Below are 25,421 nucleotides of genomic sequence, written 5' to 3' on the forward strand. Positions count from 1 at the left end.
GAGACCTGCCGCCTCCCAGGCTAGGTGGGTCGGGGGCCTGGCTGGCGTTGATGATGCAGGAGAGCACCTCAGGGCGCCAGGACGCCCAGAGGCCCCAGGCACGGCTAAGGGTCTGGCTGGTGCTACCCACCGTCTCTCTGCATCCCCATCAACTGGCAGCCCAGGGCGGTCCCCTCTGTAAACAGGCTCACAGCCCCTGCGATGGGAAGTGGGGGCAGGGACCCACTCCCCCCGCCTCCTCTGCTTGCCCCTCCTCTTCGCCCCTCCTCACAGGGACCACAGCGCCCACGCCCCTCCCCTCGCAGGCTGCAGGACATCCCCGCTCCTGCCGGCCAGCCGGCGCCTACAGTTGCTGTGAAGCAGAGACACCCCCCGACTCCCCCGGCCCCTGACGCCACCCTGGGGGGACCAGGGAGAGAGGTGGGGACGGGTCAGTGGCCAAGCCTGGCCCTGCACAGACCAGTGCCTGCCCGGCACCAGGGCTCTACTGCCTCATTACCCAGCCAGGCCAGCAGGGTCCGGGGGAGGGGCTGGGTGATGGCCGGCAGGCTCCAGCCTCCGCCTGCCCCCCTCCCACGCCTGCCCCGCCCTCCCCCTGCCCTGCCCCCATTTGCAGGACCAGGATGCCTTCTCTGTCTGCTCAGCCTTGGAACCAGGGTCTCCAAGCCTTGCTGCTAGGGAGCCAAGCCCCACCCCCACTGCCACCCCCGGGGTGTCTCCCCAGGGGTCAGGGGTCAGCCTCATGCTCCAGGTGGAGTGCCTGCCCGGGGCCCAGGTGCCAACCAGAGATGGTATCTCCACAGCTTTGCAGAGGCCTGGACATCCTAGGACCAATTTACATTCTTCGGTCTCGGTTTGCTGGAGCCAAAATGGGGTGGGGGCAGGGGCCCTAAATCCACAAGACCCGAGGCGGGGTCTTGGCTGCCCAACCTGGGGCGGTTCTGGCCCCATCTTTGGGGTGGGGAGGTTTGCATCCACCTGGGGTGGCCGCCTCCAAGGGGAAGGTGGCAAGAAGCTCTGTGCCCCGCTGGTCTGGGCCTGACAACCGGCATGCTGCCCCCCACACGCAGGAGCACTCAGCACCCCTCCAGGTCCACTCGGGGCAGTCCTGTGAGTGGCCCACACACCGCTGCTCCCAAACCCCACAGCACGTGCCATCGGCCGCCATCCTGCTCGCCACACTCTGGGGACACCTAGTGCCCCAAGGCTGGACCAGCCCTGGGTGACGAGCAGAGGGGTGGTGTCAGGCAGCAGGCAGGCCCGAGCGGGCGCCTGGACGGACATCTGTCTTAGTCCACAGAGTACGATGGACCCCAGCAGGTGCAGAGGCTGCAGGACACTCAGAACATCCAAAGCAACGCCCCCCACGCCCCCCCGCTACCCCCACGAGGACACAGCGACCAGGCGGCAGAGCGGGCTGGGACTCTTTATTGTGTGACCACACTTGTAACAGAGGGCAGAGCGGATGGGACACCAGTAGCTCCCGTGGCCCCGAGGGGCCTCCTGACGCAGCTCCCCTGGGGCTGGCCGTGTCCTCACGTGCCCAGGAGGAGGCCGGAGAAGCTGGAGCCGCTCTGGACGGTGAGGGGCGCCCCGGAGCCATTGTCCACGAAGACGGAGGCGTACTGTCCAGCCTGCAGACACCCCACAGTGGACGTCACCACCCACAGGGCCTGCCCACACGAGGAACGTGGGGAGCTCCCACCGCAGGCTTGTGGCGTCCCGGGGTCCTGAGCGGCCACAGGGCCCATGTCCATCCACGTGCTGAGGCCCAGAAGCACGGACCCCTCCCGACCGCCCACCCCTCCGGCCTCACCTGCAGCTGGAGCAGCCCCTGAACCAGCACCGTGAAGATCCTGCCACTGCCTTCCAGTCCCGAGATGGCCTCCAGCGACCTGGACACGGTGCCCAGGGTGAGGGCACAGCTGGCCCGAGGGCCTGGACCCCACCCCAGGGCCCAGTGCCGTCCCGTGTGGGGGCAGCCCCTCCACTCTCCACGGGCAGGACCGTCCACACTCAGGCACCCACCCAGCCTCCTGCGAACCCCGGCATCCAGGGTGGCCCCCACTCACGTGTGGCGATTGCACAGGCTCTCGATGCAGATGAGCACCCGCACTGTGTCCCGGGCCCGGGCCTGGCCCTGCAGGCCCCTGCGGTCTGTGGAGACAGCGGGCTGCAGCCCTCGGGGAGGACAGAGCGGAGAGGCAGGCCGGGCGCGGGGGCGGGGGGGGGGGGGGGATGGCGGGGCTTCGGGGCACACTGCCCAGGAAGGCACAGGAGTGGCTGCTAGTTGGGGGCGGGTGGGCGTGGGGCCCTGTCCAAGCCCCCAGTGAGAGCCGGGTTTGGAGCCGGAGGCAGCTCTGCGATGGGACCCAGGCCTGGGACTGCGATGCCGGGGCCCACCTGGGAGAACCAGCCCCACCCACCCATGCTGGCCTGCCCCGCTCACCCATGTGCAGGCTGGCCGAGAACTGGAAGATGGCGGTAACCGGGGCTGTGAATCGGCCGGAGGCCAGGCTCAGGCCGGAGCCCCGCAGGAAGGCGCCTTGGGCGGTGGGCTGCAGGGACAGCGGGGGAGCATCCGGCTGCAGGGCCTGAGCACCCAGCCTGGACGAGGCGCCTGCACCCCACAGCCCCGACCGGAGCACAGCCAGGCGGGAAGGACCGGGGGCACAGCCGTGCGTCCGCTGGGCCTCTGGCCTCAGGTCCCGGGGGCGGAAGGGCACCCAGGGACAGACAACCCCCGCCTGGCCACCTTGGGCCCCACCCGCACGCCTGGTGCAGGAGGTTGGCCTGGGCACATGGGACCTAGTCCTGACCAGTGGTGGCCACTCCCCCAGGCCCCCGCTGCGTGGATGTGGGAGCTGCCCCAGCATCCTGCCCCGAGCAGGGTCCCCAGAGACACCCGGGGCTTGGGGGACCCCGGGCACCCCCGCACACTCACGGCCTGGAAGCCCTGCAGCTCCACCAGCGTCTTCTTGTCCACCTGCACCGGGCCCCGCAGCCGGCAGTGGAAGGCCTCGGCCACCAGCCGCCCGCCCAGCCCCTCAGGCAGCAGCGAGCCCCAAGCCCCCGAGAACCGACGCTCGGTGGCCTCTGTGGGGACAACAGGAGGTCAGCGGATTGGGGTCGCCCGCAGAGCCTGAGCCTCTGGGAGGATGTGAGCAGGGGCACCTCACCTCTCAGCATCTCCTGAAACTCCTGCAGCAGAACCTCCCGTGTGACTTCCGCACCAGCGGGCCCAGGGGGGCCCGGGGGCCCGGGGGGGCCGGGGGGGCCGGAGAGGCCTCGCTGGGAGAGGCAGGAGGCTGTGAGGATCCCGGCGGGAGCCACAGCCACCCCGCCCCAGGCTCAGACCCCAGGCTCACCGACTTCTTGTCCCGGCCTCGGCACCGTTTCTTCAAGGCCCCATCATCCGGCCGCCGGACAAAGTTCAGCCACGTCATGTGGGCATCTGAGAACTCGGGCCCCGAGGCCTCGGGCAGCTGAAGGGCCAAATGGCAGGGCTAGTGTGCTGACCCGGGCCCCACGGGGTCCTCCCTGCTGCCCTAGGGCAGAGCGGGGACCCTCAGGGCCAGGCCGCCTCCGGCAGTGCTTGGGGTGAGCGAGCAACGAAGGCCATTCCTGGGGACTCAGACTCGGGCATCAGGCAGGGCGAGGGCTTGGGGCCTTTTGAAAGCCAGGCATGGCGTCCGGACACCGTGGCTCCGGCTCTGTTGGGTGACCTGCCCTCTCCCGTCTGCCCTGTCCCCAAGCAGACGGGCACGCCTCTTGTGTCCCAACAGGGGCTTGGCCTGGCCGAGGCAGGGGAGGACAAGAGCCCGTTTTCCAGTGTCTTCCTGAGAGACCCAGGGCACCCGGCTCAGCTGGGGCGGGGACGGGCCCTGCTCCTCAGGCTCGGACCCAGGCCCCGCTGCTGGCCTCCTTGCTGTTGGAGGAAGGTCTGGGGCGGGGGGGGGGGGGGCGGGGGGGGCGGGGGCAGTGCAGAGCGGCCTGAGACCATGCCCCAGCCCTCTAACCACCTCCTCAGCCCCAGGCAGGTGGGAGAGGCGGGAACACCCCTGCCTGCGTCTGAGGAGACCCCAGCTCGGTGAGGGGTGTGGGCTGGAGGGAAAGCCTTCCTCTCTGAGAAAGTCTGTGCGGGTCTCAGACAGGAAGCCCAGGAAGGGAACAGCAGCGGAGCAGATGCTGGCGGGGCGGGGACGGGAGGGGGGGAAGGAACAGCCCCTGCCACGCCCCCGGGAGCCATCCCAGGCAGGGCAAACCCCAGGTCTGGGCCCCAGGGGGTCCGGCCCCAGGTCCCGTCCACAGTCAGCCCTCAGCTCCAGACCCAGCAAGCGCCAGGCTCTGGGGCAGCGCAGCCTCCTCACCAGGCTTAGGTGGGCCCTGTCCTGGGGGGCTCGGAGGGGCAGGTGGATAGGGGTGCCTCCCACCCCTGACATGGGCCACAACCAGGAAAGAAAGAGAAGCCAAGAACACACACATGTCCCCCCGTTTCTGCCTGTGTCGCTGGCCACCACAAACCCTGGCTGCGCCCGCGGTACCCAGGGGCCCTAAAGGGTCCAGGAAGGGCAGGGGTCCTAATGTAGGGAGGGCCAGCCTGGGTCACGTGCCACCTGGCGAGGGCACCCCCATGGAGGCCCCGCCCGGGACAGAGGTCCACCTGTCTGTCCCCAGACTGCCCGGTGCCCTGGCTGGGGCGGCAACCACTCCTCCCCGGCTGGCAGGGCCCAGGGACTCATCTGGAAACCGGGGCCTCGGGCTCCATGGGGCGCGTGGGCTGAGAGCAGCCAGGCTGGCCGCCACAGAGACGCCCTTGGGCGGCAGGAGGCTGGGATCAAAGGCAACGGGCTGGCGGGGGGCCTGTCCTGGCAACTGCCGCTCCCCTCCCAACCCCGGCCCAGGGGTCAGCTGCAAAACCCCTCAGGAGGTCCTCAGCGGAAGACAGAGAGGCCAGGGCTGAAGCAGGTGCTGGGGCTCAGGTCTGAGAGGCAGACTCCAGGGCCAGAGGGACTCTAAGGACCGGAGCATCCCACCCAGAGGCCATGGGGGCGGGGGGGTGGCTGGCTAACAGCAGGGGTGAGGGCACGGACCCTCAGGAGCTCAGGGTCCAAGCTAGCCTTGGCCTCTCCACCGGGAGTGGTGGGCAGGTTTCAGGAGCCCTCCCCACCTCCTGACTGGGTTACACCTAAAGGCACGGGAGGCTGGGGCCGGCGGTGCTTCAAGGGTCTTGGTTCAGCCCCACTGGGAAGGCGCTCCCCTCCCCACACCCCTCCAGGCCAGCGGAGGGCCAGGTCGGCCCCTAAGGCGTCTGCAGCAGATCCTGCCCGAAGCCCCACCCCACCGGACGGGAAGGGCCGGAGAGCGTAGAGCATGGGGTGGGAGGACGGCGCCCCGCTAGGCGAAGCCCCCAGGCGAGCGGCGCCGCAGGTGTGCGCACACCCGAGCCCCTGGGCGCCGTCTGCGCGTACCTTGGGGGAGCCGGGCAGCCCCTCGCTGTTGGCCACGGTGGCGTTGCGGGGTTCCGCGCGCGGGCCGGGCTGCCGCGGCCTCTTCTGCTCCCGCCGCGCCCCGACGGCCCCGAGGAGCGCAAGCTGCGGCCAGAGGAGGCCCATGGCCGCGGCCCAGGCCCAGCGCATGGCGGCGGCCGGTGCTCGGGTCGCGGCAGCGGCTCAGCGCTTCGTGCAGGGGCGCCCGGGCGTGCTCATGGGGGCGGCACGGCGGCTCAGAGCCCCAGCGCAGAGGAGGCGCGGCCGCGGGGGCCGCCTGGCCGCCGGTACATGTCTGTGCGGATGCGCCGGGCGCCGTAGCAGGACGGGCGGGCGGGCGGATGGCGCGGACGGGGCGGCGGGATGGCTCCTGTCCCCGCGGGTCGCCCGTGCGGCTTCCCCTCCCGCGCGCAATGCCCTCACTGCCCGCGCCGCCGCCAAATAAACCCTCCCTCCGCCCCGAGCTCGCGGGCTCCAGGGGGAGGGCTCACACGGTGATCCGTCAGCAGGCTCCCAGCCGGCCCTGGGCGTGGACGGGTCGGGCACCCCCCCTGACCATGCGCCGGTGGCTCCCGCCTCCCCAGACCCTCCCACGCGCTTTGGAAACAGCCTGCACCCCTTCCCAGGAGGCGGACTCACCCTGGAACCGTTAACAAGGATCTGCCCTGCCCCCCACGGGGCTAAGCTGCTGGCCCCTCACAGCCACCCCTTCAGGGCGGTGGCCCAGGAGCCCAGGGTGCCGATGCCGCTCCCACTCCAAGAGCTCAAAGCCCTACCTACGACCCCACCGACGACCCCTCACGGGCTCTGCTAGGTGCTCTGGCCCTGCTGGGTCCTGGTGGTGTCTGAGAGCCTCGGGCCCTGGCCCAGGGAGAGGCAGGACCCAGGACGCCGGGTGGCTGACCCACCGGCCCTGGCCTTGTGCAGCTTCGATGACCCTATGACCCTATGACCCTGGGTGCTGCTTCTCCAGCAGGGAGGGGCTGGCTGACCTCAAGGTGTGACGGGTGGGCCCCTCCTCTTCTTGGGGCTCAGGGCCAATCCTTACTGCCTAAGGGGCTGCTCTCACCCTGTTCTCCGGGGTCCTAGCTCCCCCAGGAGCCTATTGGCTTCCGAGCTAGGAGAGACGGGGGGGGGGGGAGGGGGGACCAATCCCCAGGCCAGGCCTCGTGGAGGTAGGCACCTGCCAGAATAGCCCATCGCCTCCACGGCCCTCGGCCCAGGAGAGAGCGCTTGCCTCCAGCCGCACCTGAGCACCTGGGGTGGGAGGTGGGGCGAGGGGGGCCTGGACCCGGTCACAGGCCCTGGGGCTGCCCCCGCAGTGGTGGCCAGGGGGCTGGAAGCCCGAGCCCAGACCCCACTGCCAGCCGCCCGTCGGGTGGTGTAGACCAAGGCCAACGGTCGGAGCCACGCTGGCCCCAGCCGCTGCTGAGTGCAGCCTCGAGGAAGGCGGAGCACACGGGTCCCAGGGGATGGCACAGAGGGCCCTCCAGGACCCTCTTCAATTTCCAGACATCGGCCAGGAACCAGGGAGGCAGCCCAGCACAAGACCCCAGCCCAGGCCACGCCCGTGGCCAGCTCCAGGCCGGTCGCTCCAGGAACAAGCTGCTGGGAAGATGTGAGGCCTGTCTGCCAGGGGCACCGTCCCCCTCCTGCTCAGGCAGAGGTGGTTACGCCCGGGACAGCAATGCAGGTTATTTTTTCTTTTTTAAAATATATTTCTTACTGATTTCAGAGAGGGAGAGGGATATAGGGATAAAAAGATCAACGATGAGGGAGAATCACTGATCGGCTGCCTCCTACACGCCCCACAATGGGGGGATCTAACGCTCAACCCTGGCATGTGCTACGACTGGGAATCGAAACGTGACCTCCAGGTTCAAAGATCAACACTCAACCACTGAACCACGCCGGCTGGGCGCAGCGCGGGTTCTGCGACCCCTGAGCTCACCGTTGAAGCCTCAGCTCCATCGCGTCCAGCTCAGACGCCTGGGTATGGAGGAGGGTCCTGGGGCCCCACCTGGCTGCACCCCAAATGTGAGCTGCACCAGCACCGGGTCAGGAAAGGCAGCCCAGGAGATCCCTCCCCGGAGGCTGGGCACCTGCATCCTGGGGGCCCTGTCCTTCGGAGCCTGTGTGTGTCAGCAGTGCGGCTGGCAATGAACCTGTACCGGACCAGCAGCCCATGGGGGACTGCTCTGCCGCTGGACAGGGAGCCACGTGGTGGGGCGAGAGGCCGGGCCTCGAACAGGCCCCGCCCACCGGAGCCCTGGGTCCAGCTCTCAACTCCAGGACCTTCATGAGCTGGGAGCAGGGAGCCATCCATGATCTGTGGGTGTCGGCCAGACCACGCTCAGCAGGGGGGATGCTGGGCCGAGCTTGGGGTTGGGGGGTGCATCCCAGAAGTTCCAGTGCCCCTCCCCACACGGAGGGTCCTTCCAGCCCCCAGTACTGATACCACCTGGAAAAGGGCCAGAGGGAGCTGCCGAGTTGCCAGGCCTTCCTGCCACAGCCACCAGCTGCCCGCCCTCCAGGCGAGGCTCAGGCCACGGCTGGTGTCCTCGCCCACCCAGCTCCCAGCCCAGCCGAGCCCAGCCCCTGGACACCCTGATGCCCGGGGAGGACAGGAGCCCCGGGCACAGCCCTCACAGCAGGCCGTCTGCCTGGCCATTGGAGCAGGGGTCACTCCAGCCTCAGACCGAGACCTCGGGGAGTCTCGGCCTCAGGGAGACACGTGGGAAGCACTTTTCTCCAAGGCCTCGCTCGCCACCAAGACGCCTCACAGCGCCGTGCAGCTTCAGTTGTTCGGGCTTTGCTCCCTCGAGGAGCCGAGCCGACGGCGCAGGATGGCTGCACGATGAGGTTCGGCTCTGCCGACGGGCGGGGACACGAGGTCCAAAGAGGAGTCTGGAGACAGGCCACTGCCCTCCGGCAGGTACTGCACACCAGACCCAGGGCCTGGCATTGAGTGTCAGACAGCTGGGCCGGAGGCACCGCTGACCGCTGACGCGGGCACAGGGCCGCCCCACCTCCACCGAGGGTCTCACAGAAAGGAAGGAGTGCTGTCTGCTGGGCAGTCCGTCTCCCGTGAGCCTCAGGAAACTCCAGTGTGTGGAACAGACACTGACCCCGACGCGCCCTCGAGCGGCTGTGGATGGAGGGTGGGTCCAGCAGCGTGGCCTTGCCACCAGCGTCCACTGTCAGGACATGGCCTCTTCCACCCACACGGACACACACAGCACAACATTTAGGAACAAAGACATCACGAAAGAGCTGTTCACAGAGTGGGTTCCACACATACAAGTGGTCAATTACAGGGCAATTTAAAATAAACGGATCAAAAAACAAGTCAAAGGTGAGAAAGTGCACGTGTCTCCCGCGGCTTCTGGAGCGGGTCAGTGTCACCGGTGGATCCCGGGAAGCAGTCAGCACAGATGCAGACGAGAGGCGGTCCAGGGCGTCAGTCCCCAAACTGAGGCGACGCCTGCAGGCTCCGCCCTTCCTGACGCCCATGCCCCGTGTGGCCTTCAGGAAGGGCCAGCACCCCCGGGGATCCGCTGGGAAGGGGGCGGGAGAGCTACCTTTCGGGTCAGCCCAAGGTTGGGACCAAGTGTGAGGGAGCCCCAAAGTGCAGAGCCCGCCTGTCGGGCGGGGCCCCCGTGGGGATGCTGGGGCCTCAGCCTCCACAGCGTCGGAGGGGCTCCTGGGCCACCCAGACCCAAGGAGTTCAGAGCGAAGGCTCTGGGCACCAGGAGGCGCCGAGGAGCCAGGAAGGCAGCTCTGCCCTGGGCTCCCAGCCGCTTCCTGAGTGCAAGGCGACACCTTGTGGTCACAGCGAGCAGGCTCTCCGGCCCCCTGTGCACACGGCCGCCTCCGGGGCGCAGGCTGACTCTGGGCGGCCGGTTCCGGCCCACCCGGCGGGTCAGAGCCCAGGGACGAAGAACGCACGCAGAGCACTTCGTAGGCATCAAGTTTTATATTTTAAGTGATCAAATCTATAAAATGAAAAACAGGTTTACTAAAACATGTCCGAAGGACAATGCGGGAGATGAGGTACAGAACCAAGCGCGAGGCCCCCTCCTCCGCGACCGAGCTCCACAGCCGGGACAGGGCGCGTGGGCGGGACTCGTGTCTACGCTCCAATCCAAGCCCCACACTCTGGTTTTTGTTTTCCTCTTAATGGTTTTAAAAAGCTAACCCCAGGCGTCGGGCGGGTCCGCTCTGTGCGGATGGCGCGTCCAGCCGGCATCAGGCTGGGCCGTCCCTCGCTCTCGGCCACCTCTGCGTCCCGGCGTGCAGCTCACTCCTGTGCTATGCTTCTCAGCACGTACTTGACCGTGTAGGCAAAGGCTGCAAACCCAACTATAACAAACAAGTTCGCCAGGGCACCGCCCAGGAGTCCGTGGTGCCGGTTGGCCTGCTGGAAGCCCGCGAGGTGGGGCCCGGCCCCCGGTGCGTGCCCGTTGAGGAGTGGCAGCCCGTGCTGGCCGTGGTGCGTGTCCCCGTCAGGAACCACGTCTGGCAAGGGCAGCGCCTGGGGTCTGCTGCTGAGCTCGTCCTGTGCTTTTTGCTTCTGTTTAATCTCCTGGGAGAAGCAGGAGACAAAGGGGTCTGAACAAACCAGCTCCTGTAGGGCCAGGAGGACCCTCGGCCCCAGGGAGACCGAGACGGTGGCGGCCGTTGGTGGGTTTCCCCCTGGCACCCACCCAGTCACAGACGTGGGGGCCAGTGCCTTGACAATCACCCCACCTGCTCCTCAGGGCCCAGGACTGAGCCAGGCCCGAGTGGCATGGTCACTGAGGCCTGAGCCGAGTGCAGCCCAGCCTTCCGCTCCCAGCCACCGGGACCAGGGAGCATTCCCAGCCCTCACGCAGGGCTCCCCACTCCTGGCCCAAGACCCTGCACCCCACGCTGGTGCTCAGCTGGCCAGCTCCACACCCAGGCCCGTGCCCCTGGCCGCTCCCAGCTCCGCCCCTGCGGTCCTGGCACCTGTGAGGCAGGCCTGCTGCCCCGGAGCAGTGCTGGGAGCTCCCTTGGGCGCTCGCCTGCAGCCAGGCGCAGGAGCACATGGTTCTTCTGGAGACAACTGAACCCCGACCCCGGGGAAGCAAAGCTGACCAGCAGTCACTCTCACCTCCACGACTTCAGGAAACAACTCACAGAAGACTTTGTCTTTTAAATTAAACACTAAACTCTGTGCCGCCAGTTGTCTTTTCTAGGAAGAAAGAAGGGAACTGTCAAACCAAAGGTTAGCGTCAATCCTTCAAATTCCCAAAGCAGGTGGTTTTAGTCACGGCTGCTGCCCTCCGTTGCTGGACACACTTGACAAGCTGCTCTGCACAGAAAGCTAATCTATTGTCGGAGGCTTATCCGAACGAGAGAGAAAAACCAGGCCACAGCCCAGGCCCGAGGTGCGGGCTCCATCCCCAGTGTGGGGCATGCAGGAGGCAGGCGATGAATGGTTCTCTCCCACCACTGATGTTTCTCTCTCTCCCTCTCCCTTCCTCTTTGAAATCAGTAAAATATATTTAAAGAACAGTCGACAAGAGGAGTAGGCGCTGTGACTGCATGCGACACCCTCAGGGTCTGCAGGACGCTCGGCCAAGAACAGGGGACTCCAGGGCTGGGGGTCCATGGTGCTTGGGGAGCAGGAACATGGGCAGGAGCCCCCACCAGGCCCTCACCCTCACCGTGAAGTCCGACGTCTCTATGCTGCCCAGGGTGGGGCCCTTCTCCACCATGAAGCTCAGGAGCCCAGTCAGGATGGTGGAGACGGACCAGGCCGGGTTCCAGGTGTCTGGGTGGAAGTCCGTGATGGAAAGACACAGCCTGCAAAACAGGGGCCCTTCAACAGAGCGCTCGCCACGGCCGCGGCCTCGCCTCACAGCAGGGCAGAGCGCCTTACCTCGTATTGCACTTAAATCTTCCATTGGGGGTTATCATATAAATACTAGGAGGTTTAAAGGGGAACTCTCTGGGAAAAATGAGTTTTCCATGGTAATAGCCACCTGCATCGAAACAGAGAAAGATCGGTCATGGTCTACAGAGCACCTCCCCGTCTCTGCCTGCGCCCACCTACCCGCCCACTCACAGGCCCCACCTGCGCCCGCCCACCCACCTGCTCACAGGCCTCCACTGGTGCCCACCTGCTGACCATCCCTAGAACACAGGCGGCCAGCCCCCCGGCTCCTGCATGTCCCTCACCCCCCGCACCCACCACAGCGTGTCTGCTGAGATCACCTCTCCAGGTCCCCTCCACACCCACCGGTTCGTCCTCCACCAAACTGCACCCTGCAGCAGGCAAGCCCGCCCTCCCTCCCACCTTAACAACAACAGAAAACAAACTCTGACCCCCACACCGTCCGATTCCTGCCACCTGCCCCATCTTGTCCCTGGGAGCATGTCCGGGCTGCCATCACCCCAGCTCACATTCCATCGTGGCCCCCCATGACCTGACCTTGAGGTCACCAGGCCTCCCCATGGGGTGAGACCACGCCTGACCCTGCCTCCTTGAGCCCCCGCCTCCTCTCCGTGCCCAAGGTGCAGCGCCCAGCTCTCTGGCGCTGTCCCCAGACCCGCACTCCGGGGGCCTCACCTGACTCACGTGACATGGAGAGACCGTGATGGCTCTCCCTCCCACTGGCACCTCTGCCTGGACCCTGGACCCCTCTCCAAACCCCAGAAAGATCCCAGATGGACTCCTGCTCCTTTCCTCAAACAGCAACCCCATCCACTCGACTGTTCAGACTAAAATCTGGGTCCCCTGCCCCCATCACGCCCACTCTGCCAGCAAACCCTGTCAGGCCCACCTGCCAGCTGGTCCAAAGCCGGCACTTGGCTGGCCTCACCTCCTCAACCCGCCCACGCAGCTCGAAGTCCACCCGCCCATCCCCCGAGGCCTCACCCGCACTCTGGGGCACCCCCGGGAGCCTGTCGGAAATGCAGAGCCCAGGCCCACCCAGACCAGGGATGTGTGCGTGTGTGCACGCATGTGCACGTGCACATTCACTGTGGCTTGAGGAGCGCTGCCCTGTCCTCACACCCAGGCATGGTCCCGCCTCAAGGCGTGGCACATGCCATCCCCAACGGCCAAGGGCTCTGCCCCAAGGCCAGGCTTGGGTAAGGCCTGCACCCCTGTCTGGTTGCAGTGCCCCAGCCGCCTCACACAACTGTCCTCCCCTCCCGAGGGCCATCTGTGGGGCCAGCTCCACAGGCAGACACGCCCACCCACGAGGCAGCGCTCGACATGGCACGCAGCCTCACACTCACACTCATACTCGCTAGGAGAGCCCCACACACCCAGGCCCTGTCCCCACTCGGGAAGCGACCTGAGCAGCGAGGACAGCGCCCTGGGCGCAGTGAAGGGCGTGAGGGGGCCGCCCACCCGCTGCGAGGAACCTGCCAAAAAAACTGACCTCTAAGCACACACACCGGCCCAGCGCTCCTCCTCCATCACCACCCGAGACCAGAGCAGCCCAGTGCCCTGAGAACCACCCAGGGAGCGCTGGCCACACACACTGTCCTCAGAGGCCAGGGCTCGGGCGCAGGGAGAGGACAGCCCGCTAAGAGACGCACACGGTAAACCCTGAGCCTAAACCACACTCCACACCACAGAGGGAGCTCTGGGAGAGCCTGGGCTGAGGGGAGCCTCGAGGGGGTCCTCCAGGGCGGGAAGGGGCAAGGCAGGGAGCCAGGAGGTGGACCCCTGTGCCAGCAGCTTGCACCTTGCATTCCAGTGTCGAGGGTGACTAAGCCACGACGGGAGGGAAACCTGTGGGGGCAGCTTCGACTCCCTTTGCAACTCGGTCAACAGCCCGTGGGCCATCACAACGCACTCCTGCGGCCCCACCCAGCCCTGTCCCCGCCTCTCCCTGCAGATACAAGCCATGGGGCACAGGGAGTCCTCCCACTTTATTCTCTTTAAAATGGTGAGCTATCTACACCCGAGGTCCTTTGCCTTCCGTGTAAGTTTCAGAATAAAAACTAGATAAGCTTGTGTGTGTCTGGGTTTGATGGGAGGGATGGGTCCGCAGACCAGCCCGGAGATCCTGTGGCAGCGCTGGGCAACGGCACGCAGGTGTTGACTGCAGGGGCTGGCTGTGCCCAGAGAGAGCAGGACAGTGGGGTCCGAGACAGGGACAGCGGAGACGTGGGAGAGGAGCGTGGGAGACAGGGAGCACCGTCAGACACCCAGGAGCCAGAGGAGGAGCAAGGGGAGGACAGTCACCCCTCAGGGGCCACAAAGGCCCGACTCGGAGCCCTGGCAGCTGTCCCTCCCGGACGGATGGACAGACGGATGGAGGCAGCAACTCGGCTGGTCCAGGGAGACCTACTGAGTGCAGTCAGCGGAGGGCAGGCCTGTGCTGAGCTGAGCTGAGCGGGGACTGGCAGCTCGTCGAGTCAGGCTCATTAACAACATGCACGGGTTTCATCAGCACCTTCACGACCTGGCCCCGTTCTGAAGCCCATCTTTCCGGAGTTCTAGGAACCCCACCTGGCAGGCCACCCGCGAGCCCGCACCTGCTGCTGGTCCCCCATGTAACCCCCAGTAACACACCCACCCCACAGGCCTGCTTCTGGACACGGTTCCTGGGCGAACCCTCCCAGAACGGGACCCTGGGCCGTAGAGAGAGAGCCTCCCTCCCGCTCAGCCGCCCACGCCCGACGCCAGCCTGCTCAGACCTTCTGCAGCACAGCTCCTCTCAGTGGAACCTACACAAACCCACACGGCGCTCTAGCCAGGACCTAACGGCTGTGCCCGGGGCTGCCTGGCCACGGCGCACATCTAGACCCAGGCTGATGCACCAGGCACCGCGGACAGCTGCGAGGTCTGCGCTGTAAGTGACACGGCACCAATGGCATCGGCAGAAGCCAGGAGAGAGGCAGGCCCTGCTGACCGGGCAGGTGCCATGGCCTCCCTACGCCTCAGCGCCCTGTCCACACAAGGGCCCACCACTGAGCCCCAGGACGGGCGCAGAGAGAGCAGCCAATACACCCGTCTTCCCCGCGACAACGCCCCGTTCAGAAACAGCAAGGGGACCAGGCAAGACTGTTCACCTGGCCCTGACCCCGCTGACCCCGCAGACTGGGTACCACCCCAGGACTCACAGACGGTCCCTGGGACATGGTCCCGGAGACACGCACAGAACCACACTGTGAGCCAACTCCCTAGGACTCGGAGAGCCCGAGTTCCAAACACGTCCAGCGTGGAGAGAGGCCATTTACAGGGCAAGGGCACTTGGCAGCAAGAGCTGCGCAGAACAGCGCTCCTCTGGCTCTCGCTCCGGCAACGGCTCGACTTACCTTCGTAAGGAGTCATCTCAGGGCCTCGGACCACATAGTGCCTGAGGGAGAGAGAAAATTAGCTGGCTTTGGGGTGCCCAACTCCCCCCAGCCTGAGTCACTCCGAGGCCAGGTTTGCAGGGCCACCAAACCAGACACCCACGGGCAATCCGTCGGTGACACTGAAGGTCAGGGGCCAACCGGCGAGGCCCTCGGGCTCTGGGGCAACGGCCCTTAGTCAACCATCCTCTACGTTTCCACAAAGCGCTTTGCCTCCACAATACAATACGAGGTTAATCCTCTCTAGCCATTAACGTCAACTGACACTAAATTTTAAAAACCTAATTTCACAGCCTTCGTAAGCACCACTGAAGTTCTGTGTTCTCCGTGTGGCCACATACCCCGCAGCAGGCAAGACGGGACAGCCGGTGCAGGAGCCGGCTCTGTGCCCAGGGTCCGTGTCCCACGAGAACCCGACTCCACCACGAGGAGCTGCCTCGAGCAGAAGCCACGGGGACAGCCCTGCCGTCACTGCCGCCTGCACCTGGCGCCCAGCTGCGCACACGTCCACTCCCCACACCCAAGGCGAGGCTTCGGCTCATGCCGGAGGGGCTTGCGCTTACAGACGCTCGGACAGCAGACAGCAGCAAGGAGAAAGTGGACGTAAGGGAAGCAGAAATGCCAGGGCAGACAGACCTGCCTCTAACCACCTCCTCCCACCAGGACACACCCCCCTGTTACCACCACCCATCAACACCCGCTACCTCCTGGCTGATATGTCTCTGTCTCTGTCTCTCTCTCTCTCTCTCTCTCTCTCTCTCTCTCTCTCTCTCACACACACACACACACACACACGTGCGCGTGCTGTGATCCTACGTCAGCGGACCAGAACAGCCCTTAAAGCTAAACACATGACACGTCCAGGAGTGTGGCCTTAATTTTTGCTGCTCCAGTTCCTGGCCAAGCTGAGCACAGGGAGCGGAGAGAAGCAAGGGCAGGGAGAGCCGGCAGCACTGGGTGCTGGGAGGCCTGGGCAGCACTGGGTGCAGGGAGAGCCGGCAGCACTGGGTGCTGGGAGGCCTGGGCAGCACTGGGTACTGGGAGGCCTGGGCAGCACTGGGTACTGGGAGGCCTGGGCAGCACTGGGTGCTGGGAGGCCTGGGCAGCACTGGGTGCAGGGAGGCCTGGGCAGCACTGGGTGCAGGGAGAGCCGGCAGCACTGGGTGCTGGGAGGCCTGGGCAGCACTGGGTGCAGGGAGAGCCGGCAGCACTGGGTGCTGGGAGAGCGGGCAGCACTGGGTGCTGGGAGAGCCGGCAGCACTGGGTGCTGGGAGGCCTGGGCAGCACTGGGTGCTGGGAGGCCTGGGCAGCACTGGGTGCAGGGAGGCCTGGGCAGCACGGAGCTCAGAGGATGGACAGGCCTCATCCGGAAAGTGCTGCCTGCTGACTACCGGGGGGCCAGCCACTGCAGTCCTGCCACGCCTGGGGCTGGGTAAGCTGAGAGGAGGCCTGAGCCGGGGACTCTGGGGGTGCCAGCAGAGGTGCCTTTGAGAACCCCTGTTGGAAACCCCAGGCACTGGGTCTCTCACAGGCTCCCGAGTGGAGAGGGTCCGTGAGTCCACGGGGGCAGGAAGCTGTGCCTGGTCTCCTGTGGACTCTGCCCTGTGCCTTTTCCCTTTGCTAATTTTGCTGTGCATTTTCACTGTAATAAACCGTAACAGTGGGTCCTCTTAGCAAACGATTGAATCTGGGGACCCTGACTCGATGTGGGGAGGGGTCCCTGCATCTAATGTGTCCTGAGGCCACACTTGTTTTTTGTCATTATTTGGGGGCAGGGAGAGCCCTGGTGGGACACTGCCACCCCACTCACACTGAGGCCCACGTCACCCTGAGAACCCTCCACCCCACCTGCCAGATCCCCCTCTTCTGTAAGTCAAGCAAGGTGGACCCAGATTCCCTGGACACCTGTCCCATCTGGAAAATACCTTTTTTTCTTTAATCCTCACCCGAGGATATTTTTCCCACTGATTTTCAGATAGTGAAAGGGAGGGAGGAGGGGAGAAAGAGGGAAACACGGACGCGACAGAGACATATCGACTGGTTGCCTCCCACATGGGCCGGGGATCGAACCTGCAACCAAGGTAATGCCCTTGACCAGGAACCGAACCCGCAACCCTTCAGTCCACAGGCAACAGCCCAACCACTGAGCCAAACTGCCCAGTTGGGCCTAGCTGGTGTCTCAGTGGATAGAGCATTGGCTTGTGGACTGAAGGGTCCCAGGTTTGACTCTGGTCAAGGGCACAGGCCCAGGTTGTGGGCTCGATCCCCAGTGGGGGGCCTGCAGGAGGCAGCCGATCAATGATTCTCTCTCATCACTGATGTTTCTACCTCTTTCTCCCTCCCCCTTTCTCTCTGAAATCAATAAAGATAGATTAAAAAAAAAAAAAAAAAACTTTACAAACTGCCCAGTTGGAAAACACTTGTTTTCAATTTAGTTAAATCTCTTTCCTCTGGATTTGTTTTTTAATTTTTAGTTCCTTTTTAAGATTAAATGTAAAATACTCTTCAAACAAAGAGAAAACGCTTCTTAGTACTCAGCCCTACACCTCATTTCTCAACATCCCCAGCCACCTGGTAAGGGCAGCCCGTCGTAGACGTGCAGCCTCCTAACCCACTTTCACACGAGGAAGGGTTCCGAGGAAGGCGTGTGCAGCGGCGCAGAGCCCACCGGGCCACCTGCAGGCCCCGCCCCTGCCCCACTCCCCAGGGCAGGGCAGGCTCCCCACAGCCCAGGAGCCAAGGGCAGAGGAGACTGGAGAGGAACTCCTCCTCCGACAGCCGTGAGCTACACCAGAGCCACCGTGGGTTCCCGGGCGCAGTCCTCTGAGGGAGGCGGCAGGGAAGGACCCTTTCTAACCCCCGCGGCAGGGGTCAAGGACAACCCGCTGTGTCCCAGCTGCTGCCATGAGGAGTGTCTGCGGGCCTCCCGACGTCTACCAGCACCGCCAACGGGTGCAGGAGCCCCTTTTGGAGCTCCGTGACGGGAGCCCCAAGCCCACCACCCGACCGCGGGAACCCGGTGGGCCTTACCACTCCAGAATGTTGGAAGGGAGGGGCTCAGCACAGATGTAAGGCACCGGGTCTTTCTTAATCCGAAGGTAGTCCTGTTTCAGTCGCTGGGTGGCTGTGGTTGGAGCTCTCTTATTGCTGTTGCTGCTCATCTGTTGAAAGGAAACACGTGTATTCACCTGGGACCAGGACACAGCACCCGGTGCCGCTGCCCAAAGCCCAGCAGCCTCACTCAGGCGCACTTCACGCGGCCCCCAGCTCCGAGGCTGCGGCTGTCCCGGCTCACCCACCCCAACCCCGTAGGCCACACAGTCTCCTGTCCCACCTGCCCTGCCATGACTGTCACTCAGCGACCTCAGGTGCAAAGATTTTATAACCCTGATCGAATCCCAAGCCGCCGTGGGTGGAAGTGCCTGAAGCCTGGACTGGACCCTGGGCCACTGCACACACGGCTCAGCTCTGTGCTCCGTGACGCCCCAGCACTCAGGACGCACCCACCAGCCCCTGCTAAACCCCCTTAACTCCCTCAGCACGGCACCGCTGTCACTCTGCTCTGGAGAGACAGGGGACCGTGAAAGACTCCGATGCCTGTGCTGGGCAGAGCAGGAAGCCAAGCTTCCAGGCAGAGGCCTAAGGAGACTGAGCCCGGACGGCGCGGGTCCCTGCGTCAGGAGCAGAGAATGGCGGCAAACAGGGCTGCCAGGGCGGCCAGGTCAGGCCGCCAAGCAGTGCTCCAGGGGGTGCATCAGGACGGACAGGGCAGCATGGGACAGACAGGATGACGTGGAGAGACAGGACGTCATCCTGCAGGGCAGCACCAAAGCTGGGGACCAGGAGTAAAGCAGTCCTTCGAGAGAAGAGACGTGGCCTGGGTCGGGGAGCCCTGGGACACCTCAGCTATGCTCCAGAGGCGGGGGAGATGGGGAGACAGGGCGCCCCACTCTCACAGGCACCAGAACAGCTCCACCCCAACTGCTTCATCTACTGGAGTTTCTCATGACATAAGTGGGAAGGCAAAGAAGTCATGCTGCTGAAAAGCAAGTGTGAGAGCCGCTGGTCCAGAGCGTGACCGACAGCAGGGACACGCAGGGTGTGCGGGACAGGAAGGAGGGAGCACCCGCCACGGGGGTGGCAGACTGGATGTGGGCAACGGAGAAGGGGCCTACCCTCCCGCTCACCCCCACTCCACCGCCCTCTGCCACGCGGTGTTCCCACTCATCTTGCCACAGCACCGGACGGGCTCTCTCTCCACCCTGACCTCCCTGTCCCTACAAACCCGAGGTCACCCACCCCCTCCACGCCTGCCCTTCTCAGCCTCCAGCCTCCGCACATGTGTTCCCTGGGGTCAGCCATGGGCTTGTTCCTTCCCTGCCGCCTCCCTCAGCTTCCGCATCACCTCATCGAGCTCGAACCCTCCCCGGAGCACTAGCCCCACAGACCACACCAGCTGGGTGTGCTCGCTCGGCACCCAGGGCCTGCAGACCAGGCCTCCAGCAGGACACCCCCGGGTCCTCAGGCGTGCACCATCACCCACCCCTGCTGCTGGCTCTGAGGTCTCTCACCCTCAGAACCCTGCTTCCCTCCCCTCCCCATTCCCACCAACTCACCCTGGCCTCCTGGCTTCTCGTCTCTCCCCGTTTCAGTCCTTCCTGGACACGAAGTCAGGCTAACTTGGTCACCACAGTTCTCACCACAGCCCTTGACGACCCCCCCCCCCCCCACACACAGCCAAGCAGATCAACGCCACGCCAGCCCTCCCTGCCGCCAGCCCCTCTACAAAGCAGCACCAACCAGCCTCCCAGTCCCCCACTGCCAAGGCCGCTGAACCGCCTCAGGTCCAACCCCTTCTCCTGATAAGCACACGCCGCCTGGGAGCCCAGTCTACCGGCAGAAGCTCACCCCGGCCCTTCCCAGTGTAGCTCGAAAGCCAGGACCCTCAAAAGCCTCCCTCATTTCCTACTCAAACGCCTCCACGCTCTCCTTCACTGGCCTCCCTCAGCCCAGCTCCATACAACACAGGTGCCCATCAGGCCCCAGCAGACAACCATGTGCCAGGCGCAGCCCCAGACCAGCCTGGGAAGGCGGCATTGCCCCACACAACACTGCTCCCAGGCTCCTGGCCAGAGATGCCAAAAGGGCCAGGTGGAACCTGGGCAACACCTGGGAACAAGCAAGGCCACCCACAGCAGGGGCACCTCAGGGTGTGTCTGCTCCCTCTCAACGCTCGCCCTGAAGTCACACTCTGCCGCGCACAGAGCAACGCACTGGAGGGCTCAGGTGCGACTGTGTCTGCATCAGTGAGGTGGCCACTTGGTGCAGGTCAGCAGGCAGCCGCACGGGGAGACTGGCCGTGCCTGGTCGGGCACTGAGTTCTCGCTCACCGTTGCTTCCAAAACCGTCAGCGTTCAGATCCCATTTATGATCCACCTGCTCAGCTGATACAAAGGAAAGGGCCCCCCCGTTTGCCGCACGCAGGACAGTGCTCTCAGGACCCTCCAGGGGTTCAAGGGAAACATCTCTCCCAACTGTCCCCTCAGAACAGGGCATGTCTCGGGCTCCCGCACACCAAGTCCCCCCAGACAGAGCACGTCAGGTGTGTTACAAGGAAGGAAATCTCTGAAATCAATAAAAATATATTTTTAAAAGGGGGGGGAAGCCCTGACCGGTTTGGCTCAGTGGATAGAGCATCAGCCTGTGGACTGAAGGGTTCCAGGTTCGATTCCGGTCAAGGGCATGTACCTTGGTTGCGGGCACATCCCCAGTGGGAGGTGTGCAGGAGGCAGCTGATCGATGTTTCTCTCTCATCAATGTTTCTAACTCTCTATCCCTCTCCCTTCCTCTCTGTAAAAAATCAATAAAATATATTTAAAAAAAAAAAAAAAAAAAAAAAAAAAAAAAAAAAAAAAAGGGGGGGGAAGGGAGAGAAATAGAAACATCAATGATGAGAGAGAATCATTGATGGGCTGCCTCCTGCACGCCCCACATTAGGGATCTAGCCCGCAAACCAGGCTTGTGCCCTGACCGGGAATCAGACCGTGACCTCCTGGTTCTTAGGTCAACGCTCAACCCGACCCACGCTGACGGGGCCTCTCTCTGAGAGAGAGAGAGAGAGAGACAGACAGACAGACAGACAGAAAGCCGGCATGGGTTTTTCAAGAGTACACCCAAAAGCTGAAGGAAGGCACCCGCCTTACAGGACACAAGTCCCTTCGGCCTCACACTGGGACAGACTGTCCAGCATCTGTTGACCCTGTTCCTCTTCTCTCGGGCATCCCTCCCGCCCCGCGTACACGCAGCTCAGGTGACAGCGTGGCATGAGACCTTGGCCTGACAACCGGACAGGCACGTGACATGCACGCCCAGGACTTTGAGAGAAGTCTCTCCGATCTCCACCAGGATTGCTTCACAGGCTGGCCGGGAGCCCAGGCTCATGGAGGCAGCTCGGCCACCACCCGTGTACCTGCCTGAGCAGGGAGCCGCCAGGAGGGGTCGGCGCTGCCAAGATGTGCAGGTTAACTGCAGTTCTGGGCACCCAGATCCCACCTGCCTGGAACCTGCACACCGGACTCCCCCGTTAGGTGAGACCCTCGGGTCCCCTCTCTGGCGCCGGATGGCACCACCTTCCATCGCTGGGGCCTGCTCTTAGGCACCTGTTAGCTCCACGCCCGCTGAGCGGCGGCCTCACCTACTCTGGCTGTTTGGTGCCAGGGCCCAGCCATGAATGGCCGGGAACTGGCTTTGAATTAGGACCAGCTAAGGGGCGTTCATCGAAAAGGAAACTAGAAGTTTACACGTGGCCAGAGTCTGGGACGATGCAGGTCATTCGCAGAGAAGGAGAGTGAACCCGACACAGACGAGGAACTTGTCCGTCCGGGACCGAGTCCCGCTCCGGCTGCCGGGATGGAGTCCTCCGACCCCGGCTGCCGGGATGGAGTCCTCCGACCCCGGCTGCCGGGATGGAGTCCTCCGACCCCGGCTGCCGGGATGGAGTCCTCCGACCCCGGCTCCCGCTCTCCCCGCCTGCATGTCCCTCATGATCCACCACGAGGGGCAGGACCCCAGGGCACTCCTTCCTGGGGGGCTGAGGAGGCCGAGTGGGGTTCTAACTGTCAGGGCGGAGCGGCGGCTGAACGGCACCACCGTGGCCACCCCAACGGATCCCCGGACACATCTACACCCAAGAGCTACGCCAGCTCGCCCTGGAGGTGCCCACAAGCGGCCACTAACGGGGTGCCTCTCCGAAAGGGACCCACCGTGTGGCCGGCCAACCAAATGCCCAAGTTTGCCGCAGGACCACCCCGGCCGGCAGCCCCGGGCGCCCGCCGTAACCGACCTCGGGTTCCGCGCACGGAAGCTCCGGGCGGAGCCCCGCGAGCGGCGGGTCGGGCGGGGGTGGGCACCCAGGAGCCCCGAGACCCGCGCCCCTTGCCCCCCGCGGGCCGGCTCCAGCGGATCGGACGCGCGACCGAGGCCCCGCCGCAGGCCCGCGGCGCGCACTCACCTCTCCCTGTCGCCGCGCGTGGGCCGCCGCCGCGCTCAGGCTCGCCGTGGTCGAGGCCGGAGCAGGAGCGGAGAGTGGGGCCCGCGCCGGAGAGCCGCACCGCCCGGGACCGAGCCCACCGCTCCGCCGCAGCGCCGCCGCCGCCGCCGCCTCAGCTTCCAAGATGGCCGTTCGGGGGCGGGGCCATCCTCGCTTCCGATTCCGGTGCGCGGCTCGCTCGGCGGCCGCTCTAGGCGGCCGGGAGGCCGTTGCTCGCGTCTCGCTGATGCCTCCCGCCCAGCGAGGTGGGGACTCGGCGCGTGCGCACTGGCGGCAGTTCCGCCAAGTTGTACCCCGACCCCCTCGGCAGGTGTGATCCGGCGGCCATCGCGCTCCCTGGCCTCACTCCGCCATAGCCCCGTCCTGCGGGAAGCGCCGGTGACAGTCTTGGACCAAGGGCTCCCGGACCCCCCGCTCCGTACACGCTCCTTCCCCGGATTCCGGCTCAGGAGGACGCGCCATCCGAGAAAGACAGGCCCAGATAAAGGGTGACCCCTGAGTCACGGGGACCCGCCGCCTTTCAAAGGATCCTCCCAGCCCGGCCAGGGTGGCTCAGTGGTTGAGCGTCGGCCCAGGAACCCAGAGGTCAGGGTTCGATTCCAGATCAGGGCACATGCCCGGATTGCGCGCTCCATCCCCCGCAGGGGCCGTGCAGGAGGCAGCGCATCCGTGATGTTCCTAGTCGATGTCTGTCCCTTTCCTTTTCTCTCTAACAATCAATAAAAACATATTAAAATGTAAAAAAAAAAAAAAAAAAAAAAGGCTCCTCCCAGTCGGCTGGGGGCCCAATTCTTCTGCCCACTTAACAGAGGAGGGCCAGGCATTCGAGGGCCCTGGCCCATCAGTGACCCAAACCGGCCCACGGCCCCTGAGCATCAAGTCCTGGATGCCCCACGGCTGGCCTCTGCCGGAGCCGGTGCCAGGTGGGGTCCACTGTGGGCAAGTCTGCCCAGCCCCTGCCCCTGGGGAGAGCTGTTCTCATAAAAATACTTCCCCTGTTTCCCCGACCTAATTTTCCACCCAGCCCATGAATAGGGTCATTATGCACCAGTGGACAGGCGTTGAGGCTCGCTTCTGCTCCCACGGTCCCCTCCCTGGCCCTGGGGGAGGGGAGGCAGAGCTTGGCCACCCCAGCGAGTGGGTTGAGAGGAGGGTAGTCCCTGGCACAGGGAACCCTTGCCACCATGGGGATGTTCAGAGGGGCAGGAGGATGGCAGACACGTGGCAGTGGGAAGGTTGGTGTCTGGACAAGGTGGGTGCTGGGTGGCTAGGTAGGCCAGCACACTGCCCACCGCACCCCCTCAAGGGGCAGCCCAGGAGAGGACCATGTGGGGGTGGGGTGTCCCCCACAGGCTGTGCCAGGGGAAGATGCTGCCTGTTGACGGTGAGGCAGAAGGTAGGCGTCGGCCAGCACAGATCCAGAGGGGCCATCGCTGTTCAGGGCCACATGGCTCTCGGGTGAACACCAAGCACTGACGGGTCCAGCCCTGACCAAGAGCAGAGGGTGGGCGGGCAGCTCACCTGAATCTGGCGCATCCAGGGCACCTGAGACAGGACCTGAGCGGCTGCTGCAGGGCTGGCCTGAGCCCTGGGCAGAACCCGAACTGTTCGTCATCCCTCAGCCAGGCAAATCAGCCGTGGGAATCAGCTCGCTTCCTCTCCCTGCACCTCTTCCCTTCTGGGGAGGCTGGGGGTTCCCCTCTGAGCCTGCACAGGGAGAGGCACCTCCACATGGAGAGGAAACAGGCTCCGAGAGGCTGAGTAATTTGGGAAAGGTCACAGTGACAGAGTCATGATTCGCACCCACACCCCGTGATTCCAGGGCCAGCCCTGCCCCCAGCATGACTTCCCTCTCCCAGACGTCACCGGGAGCATCCACCTCCTTCCAAGCCACGAGGCCGGTGACGTCCCGCCTCCCCAGAGCCAAGGCCCCCAGCAAGGCCTGTCAGGCTCAGCACTGATTTGGGGTAGGGTGCCAGGGACCCAGGGCCTGCCCTGGGGAGGAGGGAGCAGTAGGGCATGAGCTGACCCCTCAAACCTAGGCCCAGGCTGCAGTTCTGGTCATCGGGGATGGTGAGGCCTCTGGGGTCGTGTTGGGTCCCCCAATGGGAGCACAGATGGTGGGTCCCCCTGGGGGTGGGGCAGTGGGTCATCCTACCTGCAGCACCCCATCTGACCTCACACGTCCACACTTGGGCCGAGGATTTCAGCCTCAGAGATTATGTCATTTGGGCCATGAATGTGGTGTGTGTTGTTAGCATGTGGTGTGTGGTCTTAGCATTTGTGTGGCCATGACATGGCATGTCCCCTTCGTGGGCAACAGGGCATGTCAGTGCACATGGTGTGTAGTCTCAGTGTATAGGGTATGGCCTTGGGGTCTGGTGTGGCATTGTAGTGGGTGGTGTGGTCAGTGGTGGCCTCAGTGTCCGACGAGGAGGCTGAGCCGGGTGCCTTGGGACTCCAAATGCCATCTCCACACCCAGGTGGTCCCGTAATTAGTGCCCGTCCCAGTGGCTGGGTGGCTGGCCCTGGAGGACACCTGGATTCTGGGACAGAGGCCCTGCCCAGCATCCCTTGGCCACACACCTGTGCTCAGAGCTGGCAGAGTGAGCTGGGCAGGCCTGGCAGGAGGAGAAAGCAGGGGGTTGAGGGCCGGGACACACAGGGTCCGCAGGAGCAGGAAGAGCAGCTGTCTCGCCTCAGGGAGATCTGACCTTAAGGGCCAAGAGCTCTGCTCAGGGCGGGTGCAGAACTGGCATCCAAGGGGGTCCCACTCCAACGCAGGCCTCTCCTCTCCCTCCGGAAACCTGAACCTCCTCATTCCCAGCTGGGGTCAGGGTCCCAGGCACTCACCCACGGGAGGGACCCCATCCCTGTCCTCAAAGGCTTCCCCTTCCGTGTCCAGAGCAGGCAGGGCTGCCCCCGGCAGCTGGCCCCTCCCCAGCACCTCGCCCCGTGCAGCCTGTTATAAATAGGAGGCAGCCCAGCCAGTGTTGGGCCACATCCCTCTGTCACCTGCGGGAGCTGCCACGGTCTGGCCA

The 25,421-nt window shown here is 64.7% G+C and overlaps 2 protein-coding genes across 2 annotated transcripts; both read right to left on the reverse strand.

Moving 5' to 3' along the window:
- Positions 1 to 1,412: 1,412 nt before the first annotated feature.
- Positions 1,413 to 5,904, reverse strand: C1QTNF12 (C1q and TNF related 12). Its single transcript, XM_080655634.1, has 8 exons — positions 5,472 to 5,904; positions 3,369 to 3,485; positions 3,180 to 3,291; positions 2,945 to 3,096; positions 2,450 to 2,558; positions 2,073 to 2,157; positions 1,817 to 1,895; positions 1,413 to 1,634 (listed from the first exon to the last, which is right to left on the reverse strand). The coding sequence occupies exons 1-8, from the start codon at positions 5,637 to 5,639 to the stop codon at positions 1,536 to 1,538; spliced, it is 921 nt and encodes a 306-aa protein (XP_080511760.1). The 5' UTR covers positions 5,640 to 5,904; the 3' UTR covers positions 1,413 to 1,535.
- Positions 5,905 to 9,450: 3,546 nt separating this feature from the next.
- On the reverse strand, positions 9,451 to 22,541 carry UBE2J2 (ubiquitin conjugating enzyme E2 J2). The gene is made up of 7 exons (XM_080658404.1): positions 22,342 to 22,541; positions 17,862 to 17,992; positions 14,793 to 14,833; positions 11,395 to 11,497; positions 11,180 to 11,318; positions 10,624 to 10,704; positions 9,451 to 10,074 (listed from the first exon to the last, which is right to left on the reverse strand). Exons 2-7 carry the CDS (start codon positions 17,990 to 17,992, stop codon positions 9,790 to 9,792), a joined length of 780 nt encoding a protein of 259 aa, XP_080514530.1. The 5' UTR covers positions 22,342 to 22,541; the 3' UTR covers positions 9,451 to 9,789.
- Positions 22,542 to 25,421: the final 2,880 nt, after the last annotated feature.

The sequence above is a fragment of the Plecotus auritus genome (assembly GCF_963455305.1).
Source record: "Plecotus auritus genome assembly, chromosome: 2".
Classification (NCBI taxonomy): Eukaryota; Metazoa; Chordata; class Mammalia; order Chiroptera; family Vespertilionidae; genus Plecotus; species Plecotus auritus.